Source organism: Spermophilus citellus, assembly GCF_964194105.1.
Source record: "Spermophilus citellus genome assembly, chromosome: 9".
Taxonomy (NCBI): Eukaryota; Metazoa; Chordata; class Mammalia; order Rodentia; family Sciuridae; genus Spermophilus; species Spermophilus citellus.
In genome coordinates, this window is record NC_138191.1 from 1719931 (window position 1) to 1732945 (window position 13015).

General features: G+C 38.0%; 1 protein-coding gene across 5 annotated transcripts in view; it reads right to left on the reverse strand.

Annotated features, from left to right (window-relative positions):
- Nucleotides 1-13015, reverse strand: part of OTUD7B (OTU deubiquitinase 7B) — a 62316-nt gene that overhangs the window by 10184 nt on the left and 39117 nt on the right. For 4 of the 5 annotated variants that reach the window (XR_014023625.1, XM_081307008.1, XM_081307006.1 and 1 more), the window contains exons 2-6: nt 12376-12526; nt 7885-8073; nt 5297-5524; nt 3538-3639; nt 2389-2516 (exon numbers count right to left, since the gene is read on the reverse strand). Coding sequence is in view for 4 of the 5 variants with exons in the window: in XM_081307008.1 (XP_081163134.1) it covers nt 2389-2516; nt 3538-3639; nt 5297-5524; nt 7885-8073; nt 12376-12460 (732 nt within the window). In the remaining variant the exon portion in view is untranslated. Of the gene's footprint in view, nt 1-2388; nt 2517-3537; nt 3640-5296; nt 5525-7884; nt 8074-12375; nt 12527-13015 lie in introns of those variants that run through there. The other variant, XM_081307009.1, reaches the window with a different exon arrangement.

Below are 13015 nucleotides of genomic sequence, written 5' to 3' on the forward strand. Positions count from 1 at the left end.
TAAATGCTATTACAAATTTCATTTCAATTAAAGACAAAAAGAACAATGCACAAATTATATGTGGAAGATTCTAGTCACTCTCATATAATCTCTCTCTCTCTCTCTCTCTCTCTCTCTCTCTCTCTCTCCAGGAGGATCTGACTTCCTCTTGCCTATTTCTGATTCCTATTTTTAATACACATAACCACTAGGTGGCATATACTTCTAACCTTATCATTAAGAAAATATTAGGCTTTACCATCAATTCGAACAAAAACCAAGAAGGCTTGAGAAATCAAAACTAATTAAGTTTGGTGTTTGGTACTAGAGTAAGCCAAAAGAAGCTCCTCAATCCTCTTCCCATTCCCCCTGCCAAGGCTGGGTACAATGCCACACACTTCTAAGCTAAGACAATTACATAGGCCACATTTCTAGTATGGAACTTGCATTGTGCTGAGCAAAAGAAATAAAACGATTGCTCCTTCATTAGCTACTATGCATGTTTTCTTTTGGAAGGAAAGGAGGTAAACTTAGGATAGAACTCAGGTACTTGAGGGTCTCCTGTCTAAATAGCATCATAATCTAACCCTATCTTAAAATAAAATAATAATGATAAGAGATTTAAAAGCTGGAATTGGGCACACCTATTTTGACTATTTCCATAATTTTCACTTCATAATTGGTATGCTCTTTTTTGTCCTCTTCTTGCCCCTGGAGCAATCAAATCTAAGGTTCAGGTATTATGTACACTCAATGGTGAAGAAGCAAAGCTAACTACTGATTTGCTAGGCTGACTCTAGCTCAGACAACAGACACTTTCCACAGTGCCAACCCCAAGTTTTGTGGCAATAAAGATTGTCACTTGCCAGGCGCGGTGGTGCACGCCTGTAATCCCAGAGGCTCGAGAGGCTGAGACAGGAGGATTGTCTGTTCAAAGCCAGCCTCAGCAAAAGTGAGGTGTTAAGCAACTCAGTGAGACCATCTCTAAAATATAAACTAGGGCTGGAGATATGGATCAGTGGTTGAGTGCCCCTGAGTTCAATTCCCAGTAACCCACCCCTCCAAAAAAGAATGTCACTTATATTGCTTTGCCCATGGATTTATTTCTAATATTTATTGGCTGATTACGAACAGGATTCTAATCTTAATATCATCCTAATTTTGACAACTAAAATCTTTGTTTTGTTTCTTGGTGATGCTGGGGATTACAGGGCCTTATGCATGCTACACAAGCACTCTACCAACTGAGCTATATTCCTACCTCTCTGGATATAATTTTTGAGAAAGAAACAATACATCTTTCTTATATATTTTAAAACTTAGGACATAAATTTTTTTTTCTTTATACCAGGGACTGAATCCAGGGGTACTTAATCACTGAATCACATCCCTGGCCATTTTTCATTTACAGACAGGGCTTCTCTAAGTTGCGGAGGCTGGCTTTGAACTTGTGATCCTCCTGCCTCAGCCTCCCAAGCCACTGGAATTATAGGTGTGCACCACCATGCTCAGATAGGACATAAAAAAATTCTAAATAAAATAAACTCTTAGTTCTATATCATTACCAGTTATAATAATACAGTCAAAGGAGGAAAAAAAGAAACTAGATAGAAGGACAGAGAAAGCTTCTGAAGAGATATTCTCATATTCAATGTCAGAAACACCCAAAACATGCCCCCCCAAAACAAACAAAAAACCCAGATATACATGAAGAGCAGGGGATATAAACATAAAAGACAGAACCAAGAAAAAAGGGACTATGGAGGTCTATTATTTTATGTAAATTATAATATCATTATTAAAGAGAAGGGATCAGTCAACTTTTTCTGCAAAGAGATAGATAATATATATTTTAGGCTCTGCTATTCTATTATTGGAATAGGAAAGCAATTACCTTTATAAACACACATGAAATAGACAGGGCTGTTTCATTTTGCCCAACCTCTGATATGAGGATGGAAAGTACAGATAATCTATTGCTACTTTTTTTTCAATTTTTAATCCATCTAAAACTGAGTATATGCATCGAAAAACTTAAGCACTAACATTCTATAAGAATTGAAAACATAAGTCCTTAAAAATTAATCTAGCCTTATTTTAAGCCAAAAACCAAAATAAAAAATCCTTAGAATTTTCATACCTCATTTTGCAAAACACTGCCATGGAAGATATTATCTTTCATATGAAAAGCACAATGTTAGACACCTCTTTTTAAGTCTCAGCTTCCCTACACCAGTTCTTATGATTGTATCAGAGAACATTTACCCTATGGTATAGGTCACTTGCATTTTCCATAACTTTCAGGATTACAAGGGAAATAATACTGATCTGATTGGATTTTATTCATCTCTGGGTAACTTCGCTAAGTTGGTAATGTGAGGACACAAGGTGCCCCCCCAGGCCTCCTACCTCCTTGTTCTGCTGGGTTTGCTGCCACCTCCAGCGCCTTTTCAGTGCTTCCTTCTCGACTCCCTTCTCCATCAGTGCATACAGAGCTTTCCTCAGCATCAAGTCCCGATCATGGAAACCCCACATCCCTATGGCAAGAAAGCATGACATAAAGGAGCCTTACCTGACTCAACTCCACTTACTAATTGTGGTTTGTGGTTTTGTTTTTGTTTTTTACAGTTCTCGGGATTAAATATAGGGCCTTGAACAAGCTAGGCAAGTGCTCTACCGCTAAGCTTCACTCTGAACCCCTTGTACATGAAATTATTAATTATGATACACACACATTGGCATGAAGAAAATCAGGCTAAAGACCATGTTCAAAGAAACTCTAGATGTAATTTAGGGAAGAAGTACTAATCAAGAAAGGATGCTCCTACTCTGGAGGTTTAGAGACTTTGAGAATCTGAGAGTGAGGGATATAACACTTCCCACAAACTCCTGATAGGAAGCCCTCATTCCTGAGGCAATTCTAACAAACTTAAATACAGAATAGTGGCAGACAAGACTGATCTGGCACACAGCAATCAGTATCCAAGCTTGAGGAATGGCTAGAAAATGGAGAACTTTTTTAAAACTAAGCGCAAATAATGTATTGAGTTATGGATAGGTTTAGTAAGTTAAAGTAAGTAAGTGTCAAAAAGGACTGCTGAAGGGCTGGGGATCTAGATCAGTTGGTAGAGTGCGTTGCTTGAATGCACAGGCCCTGGGTTCAATCCGAAGCACCACACACACACACAAAAGGACTACTGAAAACATCTTTTTTATACACCAAAGGAATAACTATCAAGTAGAATTTTACACACACACGCACACACAGAGTTGTGCTTAGTGTTGCTCATTATACCTAGAAGTCAGCTCACAGACTGGGGCTTAAGCTAAACCCTGTGTTCACCTCAACAAGACTGAAAAACCAGGACAGGGCTCTCTTCCATCTCCTGCGCGCACACACACACACACATACACACACACACCAAAAAAAAAAAAAAAAAAACTGCTGTGAACTAACTTCTGCCCAGGATCAATTTGGTTGTGTCAAGTCCTACACATAAGATTTGATTCAATTTCTTCCTTTCTACCAGGGTATAGAAAGCTGTTTTCAAGACTCACCAAGAGAGGCTGCATGCAGAAGGCAGTTCCCATCTCCAGTAGTTGCCAAAGGAAGCAGCCTCTGACAGGTGGGGTCCACACTAACCCACCAATTCAAACGCCCTGGAGAAACATGACAGTGGAAGAAAAGGACAGTAGATTAGCCTCCTCTAGGAGTACTACCCAGAATAAAACCATTGTTCTATTACTCTAAATCTTCTTAAGACATATTTAGTCAGTCAGAATCTGGTGAGCACAACTGGTTAGATCAATGGATCTTAAGTAGGGACAATTTTGTTCTAAGAAAACTTTAGGCAATGTATGGAGATATGTTTGCTTACCCAAACTGGCAGGGGATTTGCTACTAACATCTAGTGAGGAAGAGACAAGGGATGCTTCTAAATATAATGCACAAGGCAGCTTGCGCAACAAAGAATTATCAGGCTCAAGATGTCAATTGTGCTAAGATTGAAACTGCTGGCTACTTGGACTGGCCCTGATTTCTTCACTCTGGTCAGGAGACCTGTAAATACTGTGGCAACAAAACTCAGTATAAATCCATTATCAATATAACAAATACAACTCTGTATTATCTGCATATATGATAATCAGCATATCAGCACGATGTGGTATGACTTTAAAGACAAAAGCAATAAGACAAAGTATATGAAACACCCAAGAAAATGAGCCTTGATTCTGTATAGTCATCTAATACTTCCCATTATTTACAGGAGGAAATACTTAGGTTAAAAATAAATATATTTACTTAAAAACTTTATTTAAAAGTTTTCTTGAACTACAGAAAGAAAAACTGGCCTAAATTTCACTAGCCCAGATGACTTGCTAACTTTTTAAAAAACTATAAATGCATGTAATTAATATAGACAGGTACAAAAGGAAAAATAAACACTCCCTTAGTATGCCCCACCTCCCCTCCAGTCTTTCTCCCATGGGAGTTTTTTTTGTTTGGGTTTTTTGGGGGGGGTACCAGGTATTAAACTCAGGGGCACTCAACAACTGAGCCACATCCCCAGCCCTATATTGTATTTTATTTAGGGGACAGGGTCTCACTGAGTTGCTTAGCACCTCACTTTTGCTGAGGCTGGCTTTGAACTCAAGATCCTCCTGCCTCAGCCTCCTGAGCCACAGGCGTGCATCATCACACCCGATGAGAGTTTTTTAACAAGTGAACTTTTCCCAGGATTCCCAGCTGCCTTGCTCTATATTAACTAATTTTAATAGTTTAAGACAAACACAAATGTTAAAGTAAATAGATTTAAGGGGAAAGGTTCATATAGATAAGTCTGACATCTACTGCATCATCTATATCAATAGTACTCTGTTCTCAAGGGTGCTCCACAGCCAATTATAATTAGTTTGTGCTCTTTCATACATTGATTTTTAGGTACTGATTCCTAGGCCTTTTACATAAATATATGGTTTCCTTTCTATCAAATATGAAACTTCCAAAATAAAATGTCTAATCTGTATCCTTTCCTGTAACTTTAGAAAGCACTAGCTCAGTACATGTTTATCTGACTACTGCTTTTTTTATGGAATGTTTTACAAATTTATGTATCATCCTTGTGCAAGGACTGTGCTAATCTCTATATATTGATCCAATTTTAGTATATGTGGTATGGAAGTGAGCACCTGACCTCTGCCTTTGACTGCAATCAGATCACACACTGGAAGCTATTGATCAAGGCCAGCCCTTCCAGGTGGTTATCTATAGGTACAGAATAGAGGGAAGAACACTGGAGATGAAGCACTCACTGACCTGCCTGTTCCAAGGCAACCAGCATGGACTGCTCAATGAGGTCTCTCTCTATGAAGCTGCGGAAGTCTTCATTGTACACAGTGAGATCTGGAAGCTGGAAGGCACAGATGGGCATTTCCAGGGGGTGCTCACTGCTCCCCCCACCCCCACCATTGGAGGAGACATGGGACCGGGCCAGGGAAACAATGCTGGAGCTGGCGTGGGAGATGCCCCTAGACAGGCGTTTTTCTGCAATGAGAAATGGAGTCACCTTAGAACATACACAACCCACTCAGAGAACTCTCCACTGATGTGATGGTTACCTCTTGACAGGGTTTCCAGTCAGGGAAAAACTGAGTCTAACCAGCTTCTAAACATCCTGGCCCTTTTTCTCAAGCCAAGTAAAACTGAAGAAATACAGAAAGCGACATTTTTGCAGGCACCAATTAGCACCAAATATACATTCCTCTTTCTACCCTTGTTTGAAATTTGCCTCACCATCCTCTTCCTATGACTGTATTCTTCCACTTCTATTTTCAATATGAGAGGGTTTGCAACTTGATCCTTTAGTAACTTGATCGTGGTTTGGTAGAAGGAAGAGGGAAATGGGGTCTCATTAGACTAGATTTAGTCTAATAGTCTCCCTGATACTTCTCAGGGTCTTGGAGAATATGGAAAGAATTTCCATTATAGAAAAGAAAATTAACAGAATCTTATTCACACAGGAACTTTCATCTTACCATCAAAAACACCTATTTATACTATTTACTTCATCTCTTCTTGATATTCTTATTTATCAGAAATTTATAGGGACAGTCAATTCTTAACATGCTACAGAGGTAAAGAGTAATATAGATAGTGCCCTAAATCATTTCATCTGTTTTGAATATGTAGTACTTGTAATTCTCCCACCAATATTTCACTGTGAGTGCAATCTACTTAGTGTAGTATTATAATTCATTTGCATGGCTTAAGTTATGTAATAATTATCACAGAGGGATAGAGTTCAAGTGTAGGGTAGCCATTCTCGATTCAGTATTTCCCAGAGATGAAATGCACAAAATAAATTTCCCTCCAACCCCATTATTAGGGATTGAACCCAGAGGCACTTTACCACTGAGTTATATCCTCAACCCCTTTTTATTTTTTGAGACAGGTTCTCACTAAGCTGCCTACACTGGCTTCAAACTTGCAAGCTTCATGCATCAGCCTTCCAAGTTGCCGGGATTATATGCATGTGCCACCTCACCAACTATGAAGTAATAGTGATATTATTTTAAAATATTTTTTAGAAACTTAAAAAGTACCATGTGCACTTTTTAAAGTGGAGGTGCACACCTATAAGCCTAGCAACTCGGGAGGCTGAGGCAGGAGAACTGCTAGTTCAAGTTCAGCCTCAGCAACTTAACAAAGTCCCATGCAACTTAGTGAGACCATGTCTCAAAATTTAAAAAAGGACTGGGGATGTGACTCAGTGGTTAAGTACCTCTGGGGTCAATCCTCAGTACCAAAAATAAATAAATAAATAAGTACAAATAAATAAAAAGTACCACATGTCTGCCTGACCATGGTAAAAAAAAATAATAATAATAAAATAAAAATAGTATCAAAAGGGATAAAGAAGTTTCCTTGCAATCAAAATTCTTGAACCCTTCCACAGAGACAAACTTTTACATCCTTCTGGAAATTTTTAGGGACACAGAAGCACATATAGCTTTTTAAATTGTATTTTTAAAGTACAAGGAGCATGCTACATACATTATAATAAATCTTACCTTTCAGAATATATTTTTAGAGATTTTTTTTTCTAAAATATCACTCAGTTCTACCTAATTCTTTCTAATGACTGAGAGTATTCCTCAATATGAATGATTATAATTTATTTAACCACTTTTTTATTAATGGGCATTAAAAATTATCATCAAGTTTTAATTATTATGAAATAGTCACATTGCATGTGTATGTATTTATGTATTTGTTTATTTAAAGGAGATATATGCCTATAATCCCAGTGGCTTGGAAGGCTGAGGCAAGAGGATCACAATTCAAAGCCAGACTCAGTAACTTAGCGAGACCCTATCTTAAAATATAAAAAAGGGCTAGGGATGTGGCTCAATGTTAAGAGCCCCTTGGTTCAATCCCTGGCACAAAAATAAATAAAAAGTAAGTAAAATACATACAAATACACATATACGTGATGAATTTCTAGAAATGAAATTGTTGAGTTAAAGAGTATATAATTTTTCAAATTTTGATAGATACTGGCAAATATTAACAAATTACTCTCCAAAGAGACAGATGGCAGTGACCAACTCTTAATTCTTCCCTTATATACGCTTTATCTCAATAATTAGATTGTTATCCTCCTTCCTCTATTTCTTTTACACTATCTGAAGAAGGCCTTTATTCAGGATAACACTCAAGATGCAGAGAGACAGTAAGGTGCTCTGGCCCCTGGACAGATTGACACTATCTCAATATGGGTTTGGCTGGAGATAAGAGTAAGGAAAGAAAACATCTCCAAAGGATCACCAAACTTTCTGAATCTGTTTAGCAATCCCCACCCCTCCTACTCCCTATACAGAAACATCCCTCAGTTAGCCCAGTACCTTGAATGATGTCATCCTGCCGCTGTAGGATGGGTCGTAGAGGGCGAGTGGACTCTCTATCAGAACACCCCTTTTCAGGGGTCTTGGAGCCACTATTCCCTTCACTGAAGGGTGGGGGCAGGTTCCCAGCATGAACTTGACGTAGCTGTTCAAAATCACTGAGGGCAGCACTCACATCCCAATTCTTTCCTATCAGGAAACAAAGCAAAAAGCAAATTATATACTCAGAGTAGAGAGAAACTGGAGGACAAAAAGACGATATCAAAATTGGTAAAATAGGGCTGGGGATGTGGCTCAAGCGGTAGCGCGCTCGCCTGGCATGCGTGCGGCCCGGGTTCGATCCTCAGCACCACATACCAACAAAGATGTTGTGTCCGCCGAGAATTAAAAAAAAAAATAAAATAAATATTAAAAATTCTCTCTCTCTCTCCTCTCTCACTCTCTCTTTAAAAAAAAAAACAAAATTGGTAAAATATATTAATACACATTGCAATCATTATTCTTTCCTTATCCTGTTTTTTATTTTTTTTAATAGAAAGAAAAATGAATTTATTCACAGTTTGGCCAAACCAGAAATACAGCTATTCTGCATTCCCAGAACCCCACAGTGTTTTAATTTTCTTCTTCTTTTTTTTTTTTTTTTTTTTTTTTGTGCCAGGGATTGAATCCAGGGTGCTTACCCACTGAGCCACATCCCCATCCCTTTTTATATTTTATTTAGAGACAGAGTCTCACTGAGTTGCTAAGTGCCTCACTAATCTGCTGAGCCTGGCTTTGAACTCAAGATCCTCTGCCTCAGCCTCCCAAGTTGCTGGGATTACAGGCATAGGCTCCAGCTAAAATTTCAATTTTCTTTATATTTATTGTCTATTTCCTTAATAAGCTTCATGAGGTTAGAAACTTTCTCTCTCTAAACTCAAAGGGCCCTCAGAGATCTAAAAACTTTCTTTCATAGATAAAGGAAAAAAATCTTAGAGAAGTGACTTGTTCAAGACACAGCTAGCTTGCACCAGGGCCCAGCAGAACTTAAGCCCAGGTCTCCTTATTCTGGAATCCAAGAGGTTCTTAGCCGAGGTGTAACTCTAGGGTGTTCTAAGCCACTTGAAGTTGTTTATAGAATTATGAGTGTATATTTTTCTAGAGAAAGCATTGATAGACATTATCAGCTTATTGAAGATAACCATACCCCCAAACATAAGAATCACTACTCTACTAAAGAAATGCCCCTAGGCGTGGATTGGTTATAATGGATTTTCCTGTTGCTTTCTCCTGTTAAATTATTTAATAATTATATATTGCATAATTATTTACACTTTAGTTATTCCATCTACCATTACCTTAATTCAATTCTTATCACCTAGTGTCCCTCATCCAATCCACTCTAAAGAATCCCAGGAGATTCATCTTTCTAAAGCACAGTTCTGGTCATTTCGTTCCATGATTAAAATCTTTATGTAATGGCTCACCACTACCTACAGAATAAACACAAGGCTTCTTTGCGTAATATTCAAGGATTTCTATGACCTGGCCTACTTTTCCCTTTTCTCTGAGCTTCAATTTCCTTATCTATGAAAATGCAGATGATAATATCAGTATCTATACCTCAGGGCTGTTATGAAGATGAAATAAGTTAAAAGAATGCGGAATAGTGCTTGGTATGCAGAAAGCAGGATATATGCATTTACTGCTGTAGCTATTGTTCTTATTATTATAATTTTCCAGTTAAGCTGTACTAATCATTCTCGCTTGAAGATTTCATTTTTAAACCATTAAATTCCCCATTTGTTCAACTCCCTCTATTCACTCTTCTCTCCATTCACCACTGACTAGAACAGGCTAAGATGCTCCCACTGTAGGGTCTCCCCACTGACTATCTACACTGCCTCAAAAGCTCTTTCCTACAATGTATCTACGCAGACAACTCCTAATTAGCTTCAAATGTCACATTCTTAATAAGGCCTCCCCTGACTGCCCAATTAAAATCACAAAGCACCTCATCAAACCCTGTGGTTTTCTGAAGCACTCAATACCTTACAATATAATTTAGGCACTCAATAAATATTTGTTAAATAAATGGTAGTTTTTCCTAAGTTCATGAATGAATGAATGAACGAACAAATAACATATCTTGAGCACTGGATCTGTTTTAGTTCCTCATAATTTTCATCTGGTCTTTTTCTTTTTCTTTCTTTTGCGGGGTGGGATGGGGTGGGGATCGGGGATTAACTCAGGGGTACTCAACCACTGAGCCACATCTCCAGCCCTATTTTGTATTTAGAGACAGGGTCTCACTGAGTTGCTAAGTGCCTCACTTTTGCTGAGGCTGGCTTTGAACACACGATCCTCCTACCTCAGCCTCCTGAGAGTCTGGGATTACAGGCATGTGCCACCATGCTGAGGTTGGTTTTTGTTCTTTTCGGAGGGAAATTAACTGGTTTCTCAGCTGCTTATCTCTCTCCCCTCCCTAATTTAGTTTCTCCTGTTTTGTTTTGCTTTTTTGTGGTACTGGGGATTGAACTCAGGTAGACTGTGTTTTATCACTGAACTATATCCCCAGTCCTTTTTATTGGATTTTAAGACAGGGTCCCGCTAAGTTACTTAGCTCATCTCAAACTTGCTATCTCCAATTTCAGCCTCTCCTGCTTTAGCTTCCCAAGTAACTAGGATTAAATGTGTGCACCATGGTACACCAGCTTTAATTTTTTTTTTTTTAACTACAACCAGAGTTAACATTAAAAGGAAAAAATAAAAGACTAAAAAAGAGACACAAAAAGAAAATGAGAAAAGGTCCTTTGATTCCTCTTCTAAATTATATTTTAAATCTATCTACTTCTATCTCTATTGCTACCATTATGGTCTAAATCACCATCATCTCTCATATGAACTGTGGCAATATTCTTAACTGGTTTTACCACTGGCCACCTTCTAATCCATTCCACAACCTACAACTAATACACAATTATAAAAACTCAAATTTGATTATGTCACTCCTCTGATTAAAATCCTTCACCAGCTTCCCAGTGAACTTAAAATATAATTTAAATTTACCAAGGCTATCAACCACTACCCCCCTTCCCACACGTTCTACTTCCTTTCAGTCTAATCAGCTGCTCAGATTCTCATCACTCTTCTATCACTCTTCCTATCTTGATCACTATTAGCTATTCTAATGTGGCAAACTCTCTCTCACCATAGGGCCCTTGTGGAAGCTATTTCTCTAGCAAAAAATAATCTCTTCTACATCCTTTTGTCTTGCTATTCCTATTCACTTCAGGGTTCAACACAAATATCACTTCCCCCTCTAAGGCCTTCCTGCACTCTGATCTGGACCTAAATCAGACTTCTCCTGTCCCTCCAGTCTCAGCACCCTCAACTTTTCTTTCATTACATGAGTGTACATGCATGCACACATACAGTGATAATTTGTTATGTAATTGTTAAGAGCCACACTCTGAAACCAAATTGTTTAAATCCTACTTCACTTCATGGAAACTCAGTTTTCAAACTTATAACAGGATGGTTGAAAGAATAAACTAATGTATCTCAATTATCTTATACATATTGAACATATACAGGTATCTAACACATTACAAGAGGAATGGGGAATGGTTAAGGATTATTTTGTTAAAGAGGAGGTTTTTGAGATGAATCTTGAATGAGAAGGAGACTAATGGAGGAAAGGACATTGCACACTTAGGAAACAATCTAACATGGTGAGGGAAAGGTGGTAAGTTAAGCCTGGCTGGAGCATAGGAAGTAAAGGGAAAAGTAGTAGGAATTGAACATGAAGTAAAGGGAAAAGTCAAATTGAAATCAGTAACCTGGAATTTAAACCCTGATCTTCTGTTTCCAAATTCATGCTTTTCCCATGGGTAGCTAAACAAAAGTCACACTGTAATACCTTACTAATGGCTGGCAATCTAAAAAATTGCCTAAGAATGCTAAGTACTTGTCCCTCCTCTGTAGCTTGCCCGTTTGTGCCATTATATAATTTCATCATCTAAAAGCATCATTAATTATACTTATAAACAAATAATCCTATGGACATGACTCCAATCCTTCAGGGCCTTAAATCTAGAATAATCAAACTTATAGCATATATCATATATAAATATAAATAAAAGCAACAAAATTAAAACATTAATTCACTTAATAGAATTACTCATATAAGTTAATAAAGGAAAGAAAGAAAATGGATGATCCCAAATATGAAAATCCAAGTCTTACAGATCTAGATTTGTTTTTGGTTTCTAAATAAAGTAAATTTTCACTTACATTATCTGAATAAACTGACAGTGGAAAAAGCTACCCCAATGCAAAAATAGGATTGAATTTTAAAAATTATGCTGGATCATATACAAAGTAATAATTTAAATGAAGAACTTACTATACTATACACAAAGTATCTTCCTGATCACCTTACATGTTCCAAATCATCCTAACAATAAGCATTACATTTTAGTTTCTTCTTTCTCACCCTTGACTGCTTACCTTCCAGGAGATCACGGGCCAACCCTGGCTCTGCTCCTGTGGAACGGACAAAATCCGACAGGACAGCATCCATGTCCAGGGTCATGTGATCATCAAGTACTTTCAGGCAGCTGGATGAAGGCAGTGCATATATCAAAATTCAGGCCTCCACCTGAGAAGGAAATAAATAAAAAAGGCTCAAATTATACTGGAAAAGGATGATCACAGCCCCCATTTTAGCAGCTTTTTGGGGGGAGGGGAGTACTGGGAATTGAACTTGGGGGCACTCAACCACTGATCCACATCCCCAGCCTATTTTGTATTTTATTTAGAGACAGGGTCTCACTGAGTTGCTTGGCGCCTCACTTTTGCAGATGCTGGCTTGAGCTCACGATCCTTCTGTCTCAGCCTCCCGAGCTGCTGGGATTATAGGCGTGTGCCACCGAGCCCAGCTATTTAGCAGCTTCTTAACCAACTGGGGAAAATAACTATCCTAGCTCATAGATTTCAGTTAAATTTTAAAACAAAGCAGCTTCAATTTTATTTTGAAGAATAACATTTTATTTCCTAATTCTTTACTAACAGTCTTCATTCCTACATTAACCACAAACCACTTTTCCTAGAGCTTTTCCTCTACTTTTCTAGAGTATTACATTTCTTC